Source organism: Strongylocentrotus purpuratus, unplaced genomic scaffold, assembly GCF_000002235.5.
Source record: "Strongylocentrotus purpuratus isolate Spur 01 unplaced genomic scaffold, Spur_5.0 spur5_scaffold_12, whole genome shotgun sequence".
Taxonomy (NCBI): domain Eukaryota; kingdom Metazoa; phylum Echinodermata; class Echinoidea; order Camarodonta; family Strongylocentrotidae; genus Strongylocentrotus; species Strongylocentrotus purpuratus.
In genome coordinates this window covers 31,330,019-31,354,944 of record NW_022145597.1, presented here as the reverse complement: position 1 = coordinate 31,354,944, position 24,926 = coordinate 31,330,019, and the positions used below count along the sequence as shown (strand labels likewise).

General features: G+C 37.2%; 2 protein-coding genes across 2 annotated transcripts; both read right to left on the bottom strand.

The window, feature by feature from the left end:
* Nucleotides 1–253: 253 nt before the first annotated feature.
* LOC764975 (histone demethylase UTY) lies at nt 254–10,893 on the bottom strand. Its single transcript, XM_001201699.4, has 5 exons — nt 10,615–10,893; nt 10,436–10,502; nt 3,630–3,735; nt 1,838–1,887; nt 254–747 (listed from the first exon to the last, which is right to left on the bottom strand). Exons 1-5 carry the CDS (start codon nt 10,695–10,697, stop codon nt 685–687), a joined length of 369 nt encoding a protein of 122 aa, XP_001201699.1. The 5' UTR covers nt 10,698–10,893; the 3' UTR covers nt 254–684.
* A 10,382-nt stretch (nt 10,894–21,275) lies between these two features.
* LOC115922521 (uncharacterized protein DDB_G0290685-like) lies at nt 21,276–22,103 on the bottom strand (the record flags this gene model as incomplete). Its single annotated transcript, XM_030981490.1, has 1 exon — nt 21,276–22,103. A coding segment is annotated over one exon (828 nt), but the record flags the coding sequence as incomplete, so codon positions are not given.
* Between the last annotated feature and the right edge of the window lie 2,823 nt (nt 22,104–24,926).

The following is a 24,926-nucleotide window of genomic DNA, read 5'->3' as shown; positions in this document are numbered from 1 at the left end:
CCTGGCTTATTTCATTTGATGCTGGTTAAAAATGGAAGTAACCGGCAAAGCAGTTGGACTTTAAGTTTAATGTGGTTTACATTTGTGAAGTACCCAGTTGATAATAGTGTAAATATCTGTATTCGGCTTTCATAATTGGTATTTCCACAATACTCAAGACACACACACACACAATATATATATAACAGTTCGTAAAAGTAAATAATGACTTGTGATATTGAGCATCTTTGCATCAATATCATAGTGATCAGCATATAGGTATGGCAGACATATTGATCAACTGTACGTCAACAGGAGGAACATCAATAGAATATATTCACAAAAGTATGAGCAAACTATTGAGCACTCTTTCATCCATCAATGCACTAACGCAGACACACACTCACACACACACACAATAAAGTAGCCTAAAGCATATAGCTACACGCCTTAATATAATAAGATCGAATATGTATAATCAGCAGGGAATCTTCGTCAAAGATGTCCACAAAAAGGAATTCAACTTTTCCCCAGCAAAGGTATGCACCCACAAACATAAAAGAAATATATAGCACTTAATAGTACAGGTCCCTAAATGTCACACACAATAAGTACACAGACATCGTAAAGATACACGTAAACAAATGAACATGTAGTAGGACACTTCACTAACGACAAACCAACACAAAAAAAAGCATATGGGACTTACCACTGGTAGGCGCTAAAATGGAAGTAGACCATACCCAGTCCATAGAGAAAGGTTGCATCCTACAAAGAAAGCAGAACAAAAATCATCAAACTTTTGGTACAAAATCCACTAGAAAAGGGAATGTAAGCATCCCTGGAATGCTAAAATTCAGTGTCAAGTATACATACGTTTCTGGTTTTTACAGTTTGATGCATGGAAAAAATACACAGGGACTCGGGGCGAATTAGCCCCCAAAATGCCAAGAAGAGCCCGAAAGTCATAAAATAGCCCCCCAAAATTTACATTGAGTTCAATGCAAAACAACTTAAGGATTGTTATTTTCATGCAAGCAAGTTTGAAAAGTAGGCCCCCAATTTTTTTAAATATTTTTTGACTTACCGGTACTTTGATGTACATTCATAGACAAATGGGTGCATATGCACAGAGCTGTGTAACAGTAGACATACATGTAGACCACAAATTGTACCCTAAAGCCGGCACTCCAGGCAACAGTGTCTCTGCTATATATAGTGTCGTGCTTGAACATGTAAGTTTGATTTGGGGCGATTTGGTGCAATGTGTCCCTGACAACAAATGGCAATCCATACATTTCATCCATGAATTGAAAAAACTTCTTTAATTGACGATGACTAGTGGTAGTGATAGGAGAAAGCGCCATTATTCAATGGTCATACCAAAGAGATTCTTCATTAGTGGATGAAATATGTGGGACAAAGACAAATGTCATACAGAATCACCCTTTTTATAAAAACAACTTGATAGAAAGTAAGTCCTTTTGTTCCACACATTTATAAGATGATTTTGAAGAAAAAAAATTATCTTAAAGGGTAACCAGGGGCCCATCTTATAAACAGTTGTGATTGATCAAAATCGATCACAAGTCCTCCAATCGAACGCAAGTTTGCAATCCCCTTTCTCTTCTTTCTCTTATGTCCGTTGTTGCAATCAATGCGATCAATATCAACTTTTTATACGATAGCCCCAGCACTACTGCACTGGTCATTTGACAGTGTTTTGCAGATAAATGTTTAAATTTCTGTCTAGGAAAAGGGTTCATGATGCAGGACACAGCCTCCTATTGGTGTAATCAGTCATTTGAAAACATTTTAAATCTTGACGGAGGTTCTCAACAATTTTTTGTTTTCTTACCTTCCAGTATTCGCTATCCAACGTGAAGAACTTCTGGTAAGCTGATAGCGCTGTGAATAACGAGGAAAAAGGATGGCAAAGAACGTCATTCAGTAGCTCCAATATTTAACAAAAACAAGTAAAGTTTGAATATATCTTTTCACACAGTTTAAAATTATTATCTTTGCCGTAAAATTGTCTCCATCTATGGAGTCCATAAGAAAATAGAAACTGACAGCTTGAATCTTGCCACGATTTTACTTTTTTCTTGGGAAATTTGCTTATGATTCTCTTGTTGCCAATTATTAAATCTTATCTTCTGTTACATGTTTTATTTGTTCAGGAGCTCCAAAAGCTCCAAAAAAGCTGTGGTAATTCCAAAAAGAGCTCTTGCAAAAAACAATAAAATTCTAAAACAGAATAGGAATATGCCCCTTTCATATTAAGGGATGAAGAGGATTGAGTATGGAATCATAAGGTAATACATGACTTAGATCTACAAATGTACACTCAGCATTGATTTCTCAATACGCTTCCATAAGGAGGGTTGTGTCAGGCTCTAGTATAAACTGGAACTGAATTCTCCACAATGTGAGATGCAGATTGAGTGGGTATCTATCGCCCCTTTCATATTAAGGGATGAAGTGGACCGAGTATGGAATCATAAGCTAAGGCCCTTATAACTTGATGTTGAGTTTCCCGTCGCCCGCCCGCACTGTGATTTATTGTACGCGTTGGCGATCAAAAAACTGAAAGATTCATTATTTTTGTTTCTAACTTTTTTTTTTTTAACTTTTTTTTTTAAAACTTTTTTTTCTTAACTTCTTTTTTTTGGTAATATTTTTTTCTTTCCGGTTCGACTTCTGAATTATTGTTGTGAATTGCAAACTGTTATTGTTTTATTTGGACTTGTTCATTTTTTTGTCTTAAAATATTTCTGTTTTTTTTTAAATACCAGCTTCCACTGTAACTCTTTAACAAATCTATCCAATTTAATTCAGCATAATAATAATAGCTACTGTTCATCCGTTTTAATGCATGAAGGAACATTCTTCTGTTTTAAAAAAGCCCTGAAATACCAAGATTTGAGGTCATGAAAGAATAAAGACATTTGAAAAATGAAAACAAGCATTTAATACAGAATAAGATGCTTTAAGTAATTCATGTGTAAATGTTTGCTGTGAATCATGTATATCTTGGAAGTAATAGTACATATACTTAAATATATTGTGAATTATGGTAGAAAGATTTGTCACACTTGTTACTATCAAAGTATTCCTCTATTTGGATTTATAGCATGTGTGTGTGGGATTTGTTAAAACAATAATTGATGTTTGTATTCATGAAAATAATCAAGATACTAACAATGTGTATGTAATGAGATGTGAGATGTTCATACATGTATTAAGTTAACAAACTGGAAATACACAAGTTGAACCAACATAAATGAATTAAGTGCTGGTAAAAAGTTAACATAAAGGAATCTTGCAAATAATGAATAATGAAATAGCTGCCTCATTATGAGCTGAAAAAAATGTGACGGGAAACTCAACATTGAGTTATAAGGGCCTAATATATGACTCGATCTGCACATAGTGTGGACTTCTCGATCCGCTTCGATAAGGAGGTCATGTCTAGCCCTAGTCTGAAATGGAAATAGATTCGCCACAATTTGAGATGCAGATCGAGCAGGTACACTGTAGCTATCACCCCAGACTAAGAATGACTCAACCCTCTTCTCAGCGGCGCTGAAAATGAAAACGTTAACAGAAGATGGGTCACTTCCGAGAAGTGCTCTAGAAAGTTCACTGACCTTTGCTGTATTCTCCCAGCAGTAAATGGTAGTGTCCCAGCTTGCAGTAGATCTTAGGGTCACTGACCTCCTTCTTCTTGATCTCCTGCTCAAGCTGGGCAATGGCCTGGAAAGAGAGAGAGAGAGAGAGAGAGAGAGAGAGAGAGAAGGGGGGTTAATATTTATTGATCAATATCAGTGATAAAAGCAAACATATATCATTGAGAGAGAGGGAGAGAGAAAGATACAAAAAGAGACAGAAAGGGAATGAGAACAAAAAAATGCAGGAGAGAGTGGGTGAGAGTGAGAAAGATAGAGGTATAGAGACAGACAGTGATTCATATTTATTGATCGACATCAGGTAGAAGCACCCATAAATCATTACATTGTGGACTGATTTTGGATAAACACGTAGAGTATGCTACACAAGTAGTCTACAAGTATAATACAACATGTTGCATTCAAACTTTCACCAATTCTGTTACTCGGAATTATCTGCTTTCCTTCAAAACAACTTGCCAAAAAGGTTGGATACCTAATGCATGGACAAACATGGACAACCTATATCTCAACCAATTTTACAAGATTCCTTTCAATAAAGCATCAGACAAACACAGACAAGAACATAAATAGTTGCAGATTCATTTCTACATAAATAGTAACACCTCAGACAGACTTGAAGACTGACTCTTGATTCTTGGCCCCTTCGGGATAATGTATTAAATTTGTACTTTTTAAATGACAAGTCAGATGTACTCTTTGAAATTCATATGTAGTCCTGTAGTTTCAAGTTTCAATTGTTGGCTCTTTCACTGCCAAATATGTACATACATACAATGTACTAATTTTGTTTGACTAATATACCAGCGACAAATACTTGTACTTGCACAAATGTCCTAATCCAGTGACAACCTGTATATAAAGACCACCAAGGGAAACATGAAAGTGGTCTTTATAGGCAGGTGATCTTCATGTACAGGTTCCTTTAGCAAAGACTTTAATGATAAATCTTATCCAAGGGAAAGACAAATTATGGTCTTTATAGACAGGTGGCCGTTAAAGCAGGTATAGGCATTCATAGTCAATCCCAACTCCCAAATAACATTCTCTTTATATCCACAAATTATATTTGCATGTTCTCGTTACTAACTCATGAAAATCATGTCCCATCCCATGAAACCTTCATCGATGTGAACAAGAGCTACTCAATCACATGCTGCCAACCGAGCGATGCGACCTGACCTACATACGTCCTATTCACGCCAGCGTAAACAAGTCCAAATTTTCACAAAAACACAAACAGAGGTTCGCCCTGGGCCCTGGGAAAACTTAACGACAATGTAGTCTCTGAACCATAACTGGATAATGTGAGTAATCATCAAGTTAGCTTTCATAATGTGCCTTAAAGGCATCATTTAACAATGTTGAATCTGAGATTCACAGCCCTACACGTTTTCAGTGTCTGTGATATGATGTAAAATTGAAGTCCTAAAAAAATTGCGCTTCAAAATGACCAAGTAGTGCCTCAAAAAAGAAAAAAATCTTTGAGTGATCGGTTTTACCCTACTCATTTTCCCCAATAGACAGTAGGGTTATGAAAACCGTTTGAAAAACGCAAAATTTGATTTTGATTTCCAATCATAAATATCTTGATAATCAGACAGACGATCGACTTGTAAAAGTCATGGGGTTCCTGACTGTCCTAAAGGTTTACAATTATCATTGCAGCATGAGCTAAATCCAGGATTTTGTTTCAGAATCTGAGACAAAGTTACCCAATCCCTTTAATTCTAAAGCGCTTCTAGAGCGCCCCCACTTGTCTTGGGACTAAAATAAGGTGCAAGAAACAAGAACTTCAGTTTATTCAATGCAATTTCCCCCTCCATGAAATCAGACCTTTGCCTCTAAAAAGTCATTCTTTCTCACAAGTTGATTTGAGTGAAAGCATAACATCAGAGTAGCAGATTTGTAGAATATTTTAAGATTTTAGAGCCTTCAGACACAAAGTGTAACCACTGATTTGCCAATTTTTTAAATCCTATATAGTGATTACATCTTTATTTTGAATTCATAACTTTCGTTATTGTTTGTCTGATTTTGGTCAAACTTTCACCAATTAGCTTCTCTGATTTTGCTACTTTCCATCAGAGCAAATTGCGACTCAAATTGCATTTCTCTATTTTAATTTCATTCATGTTTGGCCAAATTGGGTTTAATTGGACATGTGAAATGAATGCTTTCCTAGGTCAAACGACTCAGGTCAAACTCTTGACCGATGCGATACATCAAACTCAAAGTAAAACAAACATGTAAATTAAAGAGAAAAGACTCAAGTAGGAGCGCCAATAACAAAATGGTCAGTAAATAGTAATTTTAAATTGCCCAATATTGGTACTGTATGCACACCTCCGATGGAAACCAGGGCCAGATGAATGAGAGCTTGCACCAGGGATGAAAAGATATTAAGTGCATCATGATACGTACCCCTAGAAAGTGATCACCCCTCAACACTCCCCCCTCCCCCCCCCCCCCCCCTCTCTCTCTCTCTCTCTCTCTACTGCATACCCTTCTTCTACCTCCACCTCCCCCCCCCCCCCCAATGGTACATTTACACAATCTGCACACCTTCAAAGAGGAGAATGTAAATGTGTAGCTGATATATTAGAATTGTACCTGAATTGAAAGATCTGCATAGCAGGACAAATCTCTGGCTCCCCCCCCCCCCCCCCTTCAACAATTAACTCCCTCCGGCAACCCCTTCCCCCTTCCTGGAGGAAGACTTCATTCTGAGGAACAGTTGTCTATGGGGGAGGGGTAACAGGGGTTCCTAGGAGTGTGTTCCATAGCATAATTTGAATTAAATCAATTCCAAAGACACAAGTAAGTTACACTAGCTTCTGTACAGCTTCAACGTGATCAATCTACTAAAAAAAAGAACTGAAATGCTTTGTAAGCAACTGAAATACAGGTTGTCACGTGTTCCGTCTGCTTTAAAGAGAATAAAGTGTACAACACAAATAGGCCACTGATTTGGCTTTGCACAAGAGGGCAGCAGATCAACTTTTTATTTGGTAGAATTGAAATATCTGAACATGGTACAGCTGTACATGTGGTATTTTGCAAACATTAAAATATACAGTATATAAAAAAGTGCTTTATAGAGATCACAGAGTTGCCAATTTCTGAAAGGAACATTGATTTTAAAGTTTGAGAAATCTCCCAATTGTTATCACGTTCTCACTTTCAGTGACCCGTTTCTATGCATTTATTTAAAATAAGTCAGGGTAGACTAACAGAAGTAGGCCTACCCTGTACTCATACATACATGTACGTATTTCAAGCCAGTACAATTCAATACATTGTCTGTGGACAATAAATGAAAGTTTGTTAGCTTTCATGTGTAAAGTGGTCTTTATAGGCAGGTGGTCTTATGTACAGGTTCATTTACTACATGTTCTAATAAGAAGATATGTTCAAGGAAAACTTAAAAACAGATGGTCTTTCTATACAGGTGGTTTGCTGAAGCGGGTTTGACTGTAGTATAGTGATGTAGTATAGTGATGTAGGCCTACAAGTATTCAGACTGTATTTTAAATAAAAACTTGTGAAAAAAATTTCTGACTCTTGCTGTAACATGTTGGTAATACTAATTTCCTTTACACATTTGTATGTAAACCAAGCAGGTTAAAATAAACTGAGAAATACATGTACACATCCTAAAATACAACAAAATATTGAGCATGTGGAACTGAAGTGAAAATTTAGAAAACCTGTGAGGAAAAGATGACATTTCATAATTTGCACCAATCGGTGGTTTTCGTAGCATCTAACATGTCATTAATAAAATTTCCTCAAAGGCTCATACTATTTCTTATCTTGGGGGTGTTTCATAAAGCTGTTCGTAAGTTACCAATGACTTAACGAACGACTTGAATATGAAGTGCCAGATAGGATGCCTAAAGTTTTTCCAGATGTTTTAACAAAGTGTGACTATATTTCCAGTAAACTCAATTTAATGAAGCCAAAAAATTTACTTTGCATTAAAAAATGTTTGTTATAATAAGAATGTTAATCTACATCTGCGCAGTTGAACTTTAGTTGATGCAATTAAAAAGGATTGACCATCCCATTTGGCTTTCCATATTCAAGTCGTTCGTAAAGTCATGCGTAACTTACGAACAGCTTTATGAAACACCCCCTGTTTCTCTTATATTCATGCTTTTAACAACAAGTCACCTACAGTATTTCCGGACTGAACTTATTCTCTAAAAATTTGATTGAATTTAAAACTCATGTGTTCGATGTTGACATTCATTGTTTTGGCATTATCTTTTAATAATCAGTCAATTTCATATTTTAAGACTGCACTTGTTTTCAAAACCATTTAGGTACTATCTTCTACCATTTGTATTTTTAGTCTACAGATTTACTCTCATTCTTTGATAAGTGTTTTGCCAAACATGACTCATAGTGAATCAAATAAAATATTCTTAAACACTCAAAAATGTCTGCAATGTTTAGACAACCCTCCAGTGTTTCCCAGTATACTTAAAAGTGATTTACATTGTGCTTCATGTCATTAAAAGGGAAGAAAGAAAGAAAGAAAGAAAGAAAGAAAGAAAGAAATCCTCAAACCCTTTTTTATTGGATACTCAGATATGGTTTTATTACGACTTTAACAATGGGTATAGTGCACATCACATTATGATACAATGTCCCTATGTGCTTCCGTAGAGCTAAATTATTTGCCTGGCTTTGGCTCTGGCAGTCATTAGGGACTTTTAGATTTACACAACGAGAACGTGGACCGCCACGTGTGACATCCTTTTAAGGTATTGTGACATCCTTTTAAGGCACTGCCGGGCACGGCCCAGCGCCTTAACACAATGTCACACGCGGCAGTCCACGCTCTTGTTGTGTAAATCTAAAAGTCCCTATTATTGGCGCACAGTGCATTTCAAGGTACAGTCGTACAAGGTACCCATTTACCTCACCTGGGTGGAGTGTGGAGATTAGAGGGGGTGTAGCTTGACAAATGAATGATCTCAAAAATATATCCAATTTAAAAAACATTTAAAAAGTCTGATATCATTAGGCCAACTATTCTATTTACTATGGTGATAACCTATTTGATGTGATTATCGACACAAAAGTCCAAATCCTGTAAATGGTGGAGGTTTTCATGACAGGAGCATGATGAGCATCACCCTGACCTAATAATACTCTTGATTAGCATCTTTCTATTTACTAAAGTACATGTAATGTAGATTTAAATTGAATCAAAACCCGGGAAAGAACATAATTTAGCAGGAACTCCAATTTCATTGGCAACAGTAACAATCTGACACTTAACGTTAAATGTTTGTTCAGATATGACGTGGCAAAACAACAGGCACAGCAGTTCTTTATGATAACGTAAATTGTAAAACACTCAACACTGTTTCTTACTTCTTAATGTGACACAGAGCTCTGTCGATTCCCGCAGGTAAGTTGTTGCTTGCAGTTCCAATTCATTTACACATTTTGGGGGCGGTTAACCGTTCACTGTTCCTTGTCTGAACAAGCTAGTTTAACTCTTCTTAAAGCTAAAGACCAGTTATGGTCATGCGATTGCATTGTGAAAGAAACGTTGTGAAATCGATCAGAAAAGGTTGATCATCTAGCATAGATGTACTGCAAGGTTCTGGAATCATCAAAATGATAAAAAATTTGGCCAAGTCTGTACACAGAAAGGTGTATATGGGACTACACACACGTGCGCGACACATGCATTTCATATCTCTCAACAGGCGAGAGATACACAAATTTACCAAATATATCACCTAGTAGGCGTTTTCCCATCAAAATTGTTATCATCATGTAATATTCAAAACATGTTCTTTCACATGATTGGTAATAAGAGCTTGCATTTCATTTTTTGAAAATTGGGGCATTTCCAATACTGGTCTTTACCTTTAGTTTAAGCTCTCTCTCTGTAAAACTGAAAGTCATTGATCATTCATTTTAATTTTCAATCTCCATCAGATTCAGAATCTATTTTACTTTTTTAGTTTTAGGCCTAATTCTTTTTTGAATCATTCTAAATTTCTAATATTCACACTCAAAGTCTTTGAGTAATTATACTTATAAAATAGCTCTAGTATTTTAAGCATCCTGATTGGTCAAAACGTGTCACATGACATGCACCTATTTTTGGTACATGTACAATTGTGCCAAAACAGCGCTGGCAAAAGTGATATTGCACGCTAAAAGATCGATATCCAGCGCAGCATACGGGTAGCTAGAGCAAGTAGCAAGGTCTTATCTTTTCATTTTCTAGAACCAACAAAGACTCTAACGTTAGATTTAGACTTTTGTTTGTTTTGATTTTCATGTGTCACCATTTTATAAAACAAATAACGCACTTGACCCTGTTGTGCATAATTCAAATGCAGTGTACGCTCGTACGTACGTTTCTTCAGATGGTGCACACTGTGAACTCGCCATGATGCACAGAGGCGTTACCAATGACCAAGTAAAGAAACCTCGCGTGCACTGCATTTCCCACCAACGAACGCTGGGCCGTGCATTATTTGTATTTGCACCAGGCATAAGAATTTTATATTCTTGGGTTTTAATAGTGAGATGATACTTATTCAATATTCCTTCCTTTTTGACTTAACAGATAAACATTGGTCATTGCGACGTTGACTTTCTACACCCAGGACTAAGCGAATCTAACACACACAGATCCATGCAACACAGTGCAAGGGCGTTATAGACTGGCGTATATTCGCGCCGGTTGTACGTCCCCATTCATAGGTCTACATTTATTTTTATCAACATACCTTATTTAGCATGGCCTTTTTCTGGGCTCCCTCTTCCCCTTCCGTCGTCATGAATCCAAAAAGTCGGCTGAAATAAAAGATAAAAACAAATAATGAACGAAAAATTAAATTTCAAAGTAGATTTTAGAATCGAAAAAACAAAATATTTTCAATGTCATAAAATGGTCCGCTTGGCTCACCTATCGTAGGCAGTCGACAAACCTACTTCAGCGGGAATGGGAGCGTTCGAAGTCATGACTTCTCCCACTTGTTCGGACGTCATTTTCCAACATTCTAGCTCAAAATATTAAACATCTACATTTCCAGAATCACCAAAGGAGCTGGAACATGCTGAAAATGGAGCGTCTAGCTAATCAGGAGCAGTTGATTTAGGTTGAAGTTGGAAAGCTTCGTACGGGATACTTGTACACACAACTCCACAACTCCCCTACCATTTACAATATCCACGCTCGTATGAGACTTGCTCAAACACTTTTGTAACGCCGGTGTGCATTGGCTAGACGTTAGTCACATGACCGGCTTTTTCAGAGAGGGGATTTTGTTTATCAGTGCGATATCTTTTTTTTCTCTCTCTCTCATTTTGTGAACCACAGGGTCTAATATATTTTCAGAAAAGAAAATAAAACTAGCCATTCAGCCGAATTACCTGTCATTTTTTGTGAGATGATTTCATCTCCTTTTATTACATTCAGTGGCAAAATCGCCTTTTTGAAACACGTGGAAACCTTTCCAGATCAAACACGAATTGGCTGAAAGTAACTGTACACGGTTACGTAATTAGCATGTGGCATATCTATATCCGTTCGCACAAGGTTCCCTTTGTTTGTAAACAAAGGGTGTGACGGGCTGATAGTGGATATATCCGCCCCACTCCCGGAACCTTGTCGCCGCCATGTCCCCTACGGATACAGACTAGTACCAGGTAGTTGGAATGATGAATCCTAGAATTCTTACGAAATGTATCGGATGACAACATATTTTGATCTACACTGTCGGTCATACAGTTGGAATATTTACCCCAATTTATGGAATTATTTTGACAATGATTTATTCCTAATAGATCTAGATAATAGTAGGCCTATACATTCTCAGATTTTATTGAATAATAATTTGCCAGTGTTTCTTTTGCGTGACTGCTAAAGCATGTGTATACTACTATGCTTATCAATAGTAGGGGACCTACGTCCTTAAGTCATAAATGAGTGAGGATTAACGCCCCACAAAAGGGCACCAATATAGCACATCGACACGGTTTTGATCCTGGGGCCTCGATCACAGTTACAAGGCCATTGCTTTGCCACTGAACCATGACTGTACGCAGCGGGGGCTAGGGTAGGGGGCAGTTCCCACAAATAAAAAAATAAAAAAATGCAATACATTTTCAATAATTCATTGCATTTTACCCCGGTCCCCAACATAAAAACAATCTTCTGTACGGCCATGCATTAATATGGCTCAAGGCATGGGCACACAGAAGATATTTTTCTATTAGTTGTCGAATCGACTTAAGAGCTACAGAGCCAGTAAGTAATAGTTTGATTTTCAGAACATTGTACCGAATGGTCGTACGTTTTATGCCGAGCAAAGATATTTATCAGTTTGATTTTGGCCATTACAAGTAGTCGGTTATTGATGTAGACAAATGCTCATATCATTTACAGCTCATTTTATGTATGTTATTACCAAAGAAGAAAACAAATCAGTTAGTCACTCGATAGTGTCTGACAGTCCTTGCATAATTTGAATATTAGGACACTGCTAACGTTTAAATTCCACTGATAGGACATGCATGATATATTTATAATTCCTGCAAAGTTCTACAGAATTTGATGTTGGCTGCAAAAGAGACATAGTATCTTTAATGCATGACCCAATACCCAAAACCAGTGTTTGGTGTTATTTTAATTGCTTAAAACTAGATATTTGACTAGTCGAATAAGTGGTATATAGTCGTTCTTTTCTTCAAAAATTATAGTAGATTGTTTCCTACAATAAATTGCTTGCGTAATTTAAAATATGAATGAGTTGAAGATCGTAAGCTAATATTTGCATCAGAAAAAAAAAATGTCTTGTTTTGGAATATGTCCACATTACATATTCACGACATTTTACGAATGAAGTATAAATCTCAAATGTTCAGTGGTGATTTTAACAAGAAATTATGGGTTAGTATGACTTCAAATTCATGGTTATTGCTCTTATTCTTATTTATGACATTTCTGAGTGCCCTTAATGACCTAAAATTGCCAGGTAACTTTAGACCCCAAAATGTTGAAATTTAGATTAAATCCGATCATACCAATTAAGCTCCACTTAAAAAAAAATACCGTGACCGTTAAATAAGTAATTAATGAATAAATAATAACAATACATGGGCCGGCTGGTTGTGCGCATATAACCAACACGAAAAAGCCAACAAAAAGCCAACATTGACATTGACTGGAATAAAACATTATAAGGCGCTATCTCGTTTTTTCAATGGTCGGTTCAAAATTATCGAATATTAATTTTGTGGGGCCCTATAAATATCAGAAACGCTTATATTTATGGATATTTTAGCCGGCTCTTAAATGAATTGGATCAAGCAAAGATGCTTTTGTCATTTAAATTGTATACCTTCTTTCAAATTTGACACTCAGTTTTTCATTATCTCACAAACAATTATTTTGTGTAGCGCCCTCTGCAACAATGAGGACAAACAAAATGGATTCATAAATGGCCGGCATAATGGTAATTTTTTTTTATTTCGTCCTCGAAATCCTCTGGAAGGGTCTATAGCCCAATGACAATAAAAACACTAAACGCAATGGAAGCCAAATACAAAATACGAATAGAACGAACATCATTTCAAGGTTATTCCAGGTCACCTCCCTGGTTATTCGCTGCAACATTTTTTTTTATGGATCTTTTATGTTTTCATCTAGATGTGGATGGACGCATTATTGTCACCCATGCCTGCATGATGTATACGGATCTAATAATCTGCCTTGATCGGTGGGGGGGGGGGGGCAAAGAAAAATGAAGAAAAGTTGTCATAGTTGTATATAAATAATATCCCACAAGATGGCGCACTGCATGAGATAGACGGCATTAAAGTTCTCGGGCATGTACCTAAGGGCCATGCACAGCGCCATAGTGTTGGCTAGTGACTCGGTAACCTTGTTGAAGGTTGATTAATTTTTGTATAAAATGTTACTTACTATATTCCTTCTACTGTACTAACCCTCTGACATCCAAAATATCCTGAAAAAAATTCCCAACCGTTTTTCCATGAAAAAAAGACATAAACCAGGCTATACAAAAATCTGTCAACACTTAATGTCTAGAATGGAATGTAGAGCCAATTTTTATTGCTTTGTGACGATTTGCATTCACCTTAAATGTAATTAAATTGTAATAATATAGTTGGGAGAATTAAGGAATCGATCAGATCAGTTTTTCCCAATTTGTACCATGAATATTATGGTCCGTTTTCACTCAAATTTTCAGATTATCTTTAATTGTACATCTAGCATTGAAGTCACTTTCTTAGCACCACTATCTCTCATCTGAACAATGTTACTGGCATGATGTTGGGCACCGATCATAGCAGGAGAATGAAACATGAGTCATCAAGACAACTAGAAAATAGGGGATGGCACATGGGGGGGGGGGGTACTCTTGAAGGCTACTGTACTGTATTCTTTTCGTGGTCCTTATTATATACCCCACTCTTGCTGTCCGTCCATCTCTCTCTCTCTCTCTCTCTCCCCCCCCCCCTCCTCTCTCTCTCTCTCTCTCTCTCTCTCCCTATCTCTCTCTCTCTCTCTCTCTCTCTCTCTCTCTCTCTCTCTCTCTCTCTCTCTCTCTTCTATCTCTCTCTCTCTCTTTCCCCCCCTCTCCTTCTCTCTCTCTCTCTCCATATCTCTCTCTCTCCCCCCCCCTCTCCCTCTCTCTCTCTCTCTCTCTCCCTATCTCTCTCTCTCTCTCTCCCTCCCTCCCTCCCTCCCTCCCTCTCTCCCTCCCGCCCTCCCTCTCTCTCTTTGTGCTTTCTTTTGTTTCCGTCATGCGATAGGGAGGGGGGGAGGGGCTTGCGCCTTTTTCTTTAACCTGCACCAATATCCTTTGGGGAGAAAAACAAAAATCCCTTTCTGAACGGTGGCAACCCAACCCTTGTAATTTGAATGAAAGCAGAAAATCAGTATTTAAAAAAAATTAGCGTTGGAACAAAGGGAAAGTTGTCCGCCACTAGATACATCACAGAGACATTACAGATTCAGACAATATTTGAAGAGCCCATATATACCTACGGTGTTCAGGCACGTAGCCAGAGTTCGATGTTGGGGGGGGGGGGGGCACATACATGTAATCGATCGAGGTAAAAAAAAATAAAAAAAAAGGGGGGGGGGTCTAAAAAGTTCAACCGATCTTGGAAAATTTTGGGGGGGCACGTGTGGGTGTGGCAAATGTAGATCAATGTCTTGCCAAAGGACATTAGTGCCGCAGCGGGACTCGAACCGCGGACCTTGTGATCATATAAAACTGGGCACACATACAATTCTGATTCTGTTTTCTTTTCCATACCCTAAATATTATGAATTTGATGCATTCCATAAAAGAGTGAGCTTTAGATGCCTATTTGTTTTCTTGTTGACACTTAACAAAAAAATCTATACATCTTATACGCCACATCAAATTCAATTCACATCTTAACGCACGCAAATTGGCAACAATTTCTTTTGTTCTTTTTTTACACTAGTCATAAGTCATTCTATTTACCCCTAAAACAGTCATTAAAGTAATCGTGAATATTAGTTTCGTCAACAAAAGACTCTTCATATTCGAAGTAACCGGTAATATTATCCTCTTCTTTCTTACGAGTAAAATTGATTGTTGATTATAAACAATAGGTGACACTCGGAGACTTGTACTCTTCTGAAGTACACGGTGTTTCAAAACATCGTGTAATTTTCACACCAGTGTTTGACGTATATAGCTTTGATTATTTTGATGCCTATCTTTTGGTAGTGAAATTTGTCATCAAAATATATTTTAAAAATATATAAAAAGCCTATACATATTCTTTCTTCTTCTTCTTCTTCTTCTCCTCCTCCCCCGTTATTGATAACCCTGTAGACATCCAACTCACTGGCAATCGTTGCAGCGTTAATTAGAAAGTAATGAGAGTTTGATTTGAGCTATCGAGGACTCGGAACAAAAGAAGTTTACTCTTCTTGTTGCTTAGCTATTATATAATAATGGTGCGATATTGATTCTATTAATATAGAAAGTCCGGTTAAAAACCTGGGCATAGTGGTAGGAGTTGGGGGATTTTTCAACAGATTAAAAAAAGAACAATTTTATTAATGTCTTTAGATTGTCACTTGCTTCTGTGATAACGATGATTATATTCCCATTTTAACTCTTTTCGAAATCGAATACGTGTCAAAGTTCTGTTATCATGTTTCTCCCGAAAACCCACTGCATTTAATCGAATATTTCATGAAAAAATTAAATAATAAATCTGAAAATGTGATTAACGTAGCATAATTATGATAAAATTAATGGCACAATATTGATAACCCGATATTATAATTGATTGTTTGGTGTGTGTTTTTTGGCGGGGGATATTGTTGTTGCTGCTTTTATTTTTTTTTCTTTAATTATTATTATGATATTTTATGATGCACAATTCAGCATTTGGCTGCAAAGCGTTTCAAAATAAAACCATTATTGGATTGCAATGAATAATTAGCACATCTGAATAATATCACTTCAAACGTGCTCTATCAGCGCAAAGTGCATTACTGTCAAAGCATTTCCAAAATAAAGCCATTATTGAATTGAAATGAATAATTATCACACCTATAATATCACTTGAAAGCTCCTCTATCAGCGCATATACAGTGTAGTGTATTTCTGTCATAGCATTTTCAAAATAAAATCATTATTGATTGAAATGAATAATTAGCACAATCTACATAGTAGCACTTTACAAGTGCTCTATCAGCGCATAGTGCATTACTGTCACAGAACAGAACCATCTTTACCTAATTTCGAAAGACACAATATAACGACTTACGCATTAACCCCCCGGTTAAGATTCAAGTAAATGGACGCCTATACTTTGGTGATCTATACCAGTTTAAGTTGCTCGGGAGAAGGTGATTTAATAACGTTAGTAAATAACATGCATTGTTATATAACTCTTCAAACAATAACTGTGAGGTAGCGGAGACCATGGTAATGAGGCAATTAAATACCAGACGACACTTCATTGGTGGTGATTGGAAGCTATACTGTTGATCGCGAGTCGATCGGTACGCTTCTGTCGTCTGCCAGCGTTGATGGGGAAGCGGGTGGCAACTTAGATTCCGGGATCTTTTAATCAAATTTTTGATCAAGAAATGCCTAATTCCATTTCTCTGTATGTGTTTTGCTGGATTTTGTATCAGTATCTGCAGCGTAAGGGGACACCTGCCTGAAGTGGCTTTTCAATTCACCATAGCAACAAGAGTGAGCGGATGATAAAACAATAGTAGCCATTTTTTGACCGCCGTCTGTCTAAAGCTTCGGAGGCGCACAAGGAAAAAATCGGAGGCGCGCTAGGAAAAATAGAGGTGAAACAAGATTCCGAAAGGTGCCATATCCTCGACTTAAGCATTGCTAGTAAAGAAAAAGTTTTCAACTTGTATTTGAAACGGATACATCAGACGTATACATCCACCATTAACAGAAATACATTTTTTCTTCCAAGGAGAGTTACGCTGTGACAGTTTAAGTTTAACGAAAATCATTTGAAGAGTGGAGATAGATCAAAGTTGTAAACTAATGATTGCAACGACTGTTCTTATCAACACAAATCCGTCGCTTTGCAATCGGAAAAGCAAAGAAGCACGTAGGCTACTGTGATCTCTTGGATGAAATCTGAACATTTCTGACGCCTTCAATCTTCTTGGAGAGAGTGTTGTATCGACAAATTTTTATTGTGTTCAAATAACCCATCGACTTTTCATTTATTACGGTAAAACTCGGAGGAACATACATTTTATGTTTACCTCTTGAATCTTTGAAAAATCTGTCTATACCGAACTGAGCGATGTTTATTTTCATGGAAGTCATCTTGATGGAGATTTCAAACTACATCAATCTCCATTTTGAGAGTAGCTGGCTGCCGGTTTGAAGATTAACAAACATAATTGCACATAAATTAGATAACTGCATAGAGCTTTCTTCATAACACTCAAGGAGACTCGGGATATAATACACGTCCTGTTCATAAAATCAGAGGAACTTGGGAGATGGTGCAATTTCATCGCAAGAACAAAAATGGTGTCGCTTCCTAACCAGATCTATCTTTCGGGCAAGCAGACATCATGTTTCTTCATTCTCCAAATCTGAAACAGATTGTTGTCATATTTTCGTGAAAGTGCAAATCAACGATCTTCTTAGTACTGCTTTACAGGACGAACAAATCTACCTTACGAAGAAAGATTACCGATTTATGTAACTGCAATCAAAGTTATTATTAGACGATTACAAGGATCTAATTGACAATCAACTGTGAAAGAAAATTTTAAAAGCAATCAGTGAGATTTGCCGATAATAAAAATGGAAGACGGTTTGAAACATCATGGGGTCAGCGGCAAATGGCGCTGGTTTCTTTGGGGTTTTCTTTTGGTAAGAGATGACTTTGATGTTTTGTTTTAAATGATTGTGTTTTTTTAATACCTGGATAATTGTTGCGAAATTTGAATTTCATATCAATTATTCAGCTTTAAAAAATGGTTTGTTATTGTGTTTGTATTCGCTTTTTCTTCTTCTAGACCTCTAAAAGAGTATAGTATAGAATAGTTTTTATTTTCCGTTAAAAAAAAAACCCCCAAAAACATATAATACAAGTATATACATATAGCGTTAATAAAACGGCTGGATAGCCTATATTCAGCTGTGCCAGGCTGGTCTTCCATGGGGGTCCAGAAATCATATACATAAATATAAAACATGACGTATAATTATTTACTTAATTAAAAGATATAAAGAAAGTACAATACACAGTTATAAATGCTTAAACTCTACAAAATGGAAGTTGTGTGAAAGAACTGCGAAAGTTCCGTTCCCCCCCCCCCCCACACCCCCTCCCGAGTCTGGGATAGGTCAATCTATTATCAAGGTCTGGGTGATTGAGCATGTGAGTGGAACAACGTTAATTCGCGTTTAAAACTATTCAGAGTGGAGGCAGTTTTTACAATAACCAGGGAGGTTATTATAAGCCATAGCTCCTCTATACTTAAAAATTCTTTGCAAAAATCCATTATCAGGCTTAGGCGTATAAAGTCTTCCGCCAAAGCGTAAGTGGTATTCGTGTACAGAGATACTAACAAGGTCTGAAATGTAAACAGGGGTCATCTCATTAAGTGATTTTAATATATAAGTTAGCAAATGCTGATTTCTCCTGTTGTGTAACGATTCCCAGTTAAGTGCATTGTGAATTTCTGAATTGGGTATATGAGAGTCACGGTTGATATGTAAAATAAAACGCCCAGCACGATTTTAGAGCTTGCAATCTTTCAGTTAAATATTTACAGGCCGAACCATATGCAACATCTCCGTAGTCGAAGTGGGGTAGAACAACTGCATGATATACTAGTTTTAATATAGATTTATTTAAGGTGCTTCTTAATCTACCAAGAAAGCTTAGACCTCCAGGACCGTAATATTAATTTCCATCCTGTGGGGGGGAGGGGGTGTTCCAGGAAATGTATGTTTACAACCGAATGCTGTAGAAAAAAAACATTTGAGGGTAATTCCACCATAAGCCACATTCGGTTGGTTGTTGTTGTTGTTGTTGAGGGGTGTTTTTTTTTGGGGGGGGGGGGGCGGGACAAAACATTTCCGAAGATATTGAATCGGGTCATTGGGGATGCATTCGTTATTTCTTCCATGAACGCCAATTGCAAAATCTGGGGCATAGTTTCCAATGATGAAATATTTCTTTAAAAAATAAATTATTACTTTCAAGTTTGTGTCAGATCGAATTTGTCAACAATATTGACCAACAAGCAGAAAAATAACAACACCTCAATTCTGCCAATTTTTAACAAAATGCTTGAAAACAATTACACCTGAATGGAAAAGGGATGCCGAAATGTTTTATCATCCATTGTCATCACTCCATCTCTTAAATAGCAACCGATTTGTTTACAGAGAGCATCGGAAACACTGCCAAGAAACCAGACAGATATCTAATTAGGCACTAATTATCATCTTGGTGTTTATTCCCTCATAAAGCATCCAAGTGAAAAATCAATAATCATAATTAAATATTGATTTTCGATCGAGATTGGAGCAGTGAAACTCCACGCTCCTCTCTCAATGAGACCACTGCACTTGTTTGTGATAGTAATTATTTTGTGTAATTAAAGTGAAGGTTGAGTTCTGCCGTAAAGGTGAAGACATTACTTGTGAGCTTTCTCACTCCGTCATTCTTAAATGGAAGAATTTGCACTGGAAATTCCTGCATATAAAATTAAACTGAAAATATGTAGTTTAAGATTTGGTTTTCAGCCAGATTAAATAAACTTAATATCGATGATTTAAAATAGTTTATTTAACAATGCAAACGCATGGCCCCCTAGTCAAGTATTTATTTTACATTTGAATGCGTCATTGGTCATTCATTTAGGGTCTATACAGTGACGTATAGTTGGGAGGTTTGGGGTCAAGTCCCCCAGCCCCCCCCCCAAAAAAAAATATAATAATAATAATAAATAAAAAATAAATAAATAAATAAATTTAAAAAAATGAAAAAAATGAAAAAAATGAAAAATGAAAAATGTAAAAAATGAAAAAATGAAAAAATGAAAAAATGAAATAAAATATGAAAACGAGAGATAAAAGGAAAACTGAGGGAGGGCAGACATGTTTACAAAACGGAACGTCATATAAGATGGTTACGACACCCTTAAACGCCCTCCTCTCACTCTATATGTTCACCATAATTATAAAGCACTTTGAAAAAGAATTTTATACATTATTATGGCCTCGTTCCCTAGCATTTATTTACCGTGTATGACCGGTGCCCCAACCCCTAAGTGGTTGATGTACGCTACGCTATTGTCTGAATTATCAATATAACAAAGAGTGAAGTATAATGTACACTATATGCCGCCGGCAATTTTAAGAGAAATTTGAATTCACCGGAAGGGGAAGAAGAAAAAAACTCGTGAGTTTCTCATTCTTATAATTTCTATATGAAAGATATCACAGTCAAGAAGTCAGATGGAACGAATCATAGCCTTACGTTGTGTATCCGGCAGACGGTTGATTTAAAACAGCAATTTGAAGGAGCTTACAAGCAATTAATAAATCTTAATAGACTTACGTTGGACTAAATTGTGACCATTCTTCATAATGTTTAGTGTTATTTCATGAATATTTTCCGTTTATTTCAAAGACAATGGAGAAGTCTTTATGTTTGATAAAGCCCCTCTAAAGTGTTGGAAGCCCCGAGAATTTGATGGCAAAATTTCGCTTAAATATTGTATCATAATGTGAAAGCGGATGTCATTTCAGACACATTTATGAAAGGATTTTTGTTTGATGTGTTTGAAGTCGAATATTGATGAAAGAATACAAAATTTAGGTTTTCTGCGTACAACAGAAAACCAATGATGTATTTTTTAAATCAAATATTTGTCTTCAAACGTATTTTTAGGGGAAAATCTTTGCAGAAGTGTACATCCTCTTTCACATTATGATACAATTTAAGTGAAATTTTGCCATCAACATTTTGGCGAATTTGGGGCTCCCAACATTTTAGAGGGGCTTAAAATGTCCGGACACCCAACCGCCTATCATTCTATTGATACAACCCTATGTTATACATAGTGTATTCAATTAATTTTAACCCCCATTCTTTTCTGATGTAGCTCGTTTGCTCCGACCTGCTGACGGCCCAAGAGAGTGACTCTTCCAGCTCAGATTCAAGTCCGTCGGCCTCGGACCGGAACACGGAAAGTCCTTCAATAATATCACCATCGTGTCCATCTTGCTCATCATCCTCTTTGTTTTCGCGTTCGTCTGAGTCGTCTTCTCCATCTGAATCGGATTCTTCACCATCGATCAATTCGGATTCTTCACCATCGTCCAATTCGGATTCGTCACCATCGTCCAATTCGGATTCTTCACCATCGTCCAATTCGGATTCGTCACCATCGTCCAATTCGGATTCTTCACCATCGTCTAATTCGGATTCTTCACCATCGTCCAATTCGGATTCTTCACCATCGTCCAATTTGGATTCTTCACCATCGTCCAATTTGGATTCTTCACCAACGTCCAATTCGAATTTTTCACCAACGTCCAATTCGGATTCTTCACCATCGTCCAATTCGGATTCTTCACCATCGTCCAATTCGGATTCTTCACCATCGTCCAATTCGGATTCGTCACCATCGTCCAATTCGGATTCTTCACCATCGTCCAATTCGGATTCTTCACCATCGTCCAATTCGGATTCGTCACCATCGTCCAATATGGATTTGTCACCATCGTCCAATTCGGATTCTTCACCGTCGTCCAATTCGGATTCTTCACCATCGTCCAATTCGGATTCGTCACCATCGTCCAATTCGGATTCTTCACCATCGTCTACTTCGGATTCATATTGGTCTTCAGACTCGGACTTTCAAAGTACTTTATTTGACTGTAAGTATAATAACAGCATATTCCTTAATTTACCAATGGTAGCCTAATCAGTATCAATTTGATCTTCTTGCACCCCCTGCAAATATTATTACCCCCATCATCGCCCGGTACACATTTGATTTTTGAGTAAAACACTTTGTCCAATGACCTACTAAGCACATAGCAAGAATCCGACCCAGGACCTCTTGATGAGAGCCAATATTAAGAGCCAATTAAAAGCCTTCATGTATCATATACATACAAAAGCGCTCCCTTCCAGTTGAAGCCACGCCCCAATATCTTATTATATCGCTTTTGCCAAGTCAAACGTGCATACAGCATTCATTGAAACCAGAGCTCGACTAATGAAAATTAAACTATGAAAAGATTTGTGAACACATTTGGCGATTGTGGGGGGGGGGGGAAGTGAAAAGGGAGGGGGTTTGAGAGAGCGAGGCGGGCATCTGGAACGAAACGATGTCTTTCGTCACCCAATCAAGATGATCCTTCCATTTTGTAAACGCCACTCAATATGACATTGGTCTTATTTCTCCATTTTATTGAACAAATACGGGACCAAATAAGACCCATCCCCAGTGCCACCAGCGACCCCAGCTCTTAGTGACTGGACCCCCTCTCAGCCACTCATTATACGAGTTATGTTTCTGTTATGTCAAAATTAGTACATTGATATCTGTATTTTGTGTTCTATACACAGATGCGTGCTCATGGGCGTCTTACATTGTAGCCGTAGAACCCGAAGCTATGTAAGTGTCGTTTAGATTTCATAATTGATTTTTAAAGATAAATTTTAATCTCTATTTTTTATTTGTAAATCCCTATTTTTTTCCTAGAGAGGGCACGGGACCTCACAACGCCCATTTTTGGTCAGTAAATCTAGAGTTGTTGGCCATTTTTTAATTTATTAAAAAAATATATGTCGACAAATAATTGAACTACACCATCAGCTGTTGTACTTTAAAAAAAATATCCATGACACTCACGACATATTATACTTGAATACCTTGTAGAGAAGTAAATAACTGGCCTGAAATAATTAGTACCTGAATTGAAATTCATCCAAATACCATAGGTCAATTAGTATTTCATTTCATTATGTTTATTGGTAATCCCACAGTTGCTTGGGCAAAAATTTACTCCGGGCTTTGTTTTCAATGTAGGGTTAGGGTTAGGATTGCAATTGAGTTTATGTTAGTAAGGGTTAGGGTTAGGTTTACTGTTTGGTCCAATTGGTTGACGAGGTGCAATCGTCGCAAGAGCAAGGTTCGTACAACCGATTTTTTTTTCTCTCTCTCTTTCTCTTTCTTTATCTCTCTCTCTCTCTCTCTCTCTCTCAGTGGCGGAGCAGGAGGAAAAAACAGTCTAATTGGACCGCCTGACGCATATCCCTGTTACACCGCCGCCCCTACCACAGTTCCCTCATTCTCCTACATCATCGTAAGTATTTACCACCCCCCCCCCCGCACTTCTTCCAGACCAACACTTTCTGAAAAGCACATTTTCACTGCTGCGATCAGATCCAAATATCCTAATTTGTCTTACATAATCAGAAATAGGCCTATCCCCTCCCCCCCCCCCCCCAACAAGGGTGTCGAAATTGCCTTACTAGGATGATTTCTCGAAAGTCTTTGCGATCCTGTTGATGATATCAGAAGGGCTAATCTGGGTTCCCCCCCCCCCCTTATAAACATTGCAATTAATCGCAACTATGTACATAAGAGATAGGGGTCTGCAAACTTTCTCCTTCTCTCTCTATCTCTCTCTCTCTCTCTTCGATGATACAGTTTGACATTCCGGAGCCTCTGTTCATACGACGCATCGTGATCTACATGTTACGAGGTATTGGGGCCTTAGAGTATATCATGGTATTCGACCACGACGCAGATGAGTTCGTAATCATGTGGGAGGTCGACGACCCACTCGTCACCGGATGTAGTGCCGGTATCTTCTCCGCAGAGATGGATGTAAGTAGAATATTATCCAGAGATACGCATTTTCCTTTGTTTTGACATTTTTTTATTCGTCGTCACTGTCTCCTCCTTCTTATTCTTCCTCTTCGTCGTATTCTTCTTCGCCGTCGTCTTCTCGTTTTTAGTCTTCTTCTCCGTCGTATTTCTCTTTTGTATCGTCTTCTTTTTTGTCGTAACATCTTTTCCTTCTTTTTTTCTTTAAAAAAAAACATTGTTGTTAGTCTCCTCCTCGTTCTTATCTTTCCTCTTTAATAGATTTTGTTTTCTTTTACTTTTTATCCTTTGTCCCGTTGATTTTCGATTCTTATCTGCAAAATGTAGGCCTACTTGTGATTTTTTTTATTTAGCTAAAAGCAATGCCATGAAATCATTAGATGTTGGACCATGATTATTTATTTATATCATATCATATCGTGTAAATCTACCTATTTAATACTATGACATTAACAAAATTGTTCGTCCTACTGTATTATTTCTTAATTATTATTGTACTCTTGGCTAATGTACAACATAAATATAAGTATCGTAATTATTCAACATTGAATCTACATTAGTGGAACCACTGTGGTATAGTGGTATAGGCTCTTGACTCTCGTACAGAAGGTCACTGGTTCAATCCTTGCTAAGGTGCTTACATCCTTGAACAGATTATGTCCCTCTCGACGCAGGTGTATAACATGGATTCGTGGTAATCCAATTTTATCCATTTTTATTCATTTATTCATTTATATCCATTTCTTTTTAGTTCCATGAATTCCCGACTGATTCGATTGCCCTAACATTCGACGGTGATTGGAGCGATGAGGGAATAGAGGTAGACGCGATACAGGTGT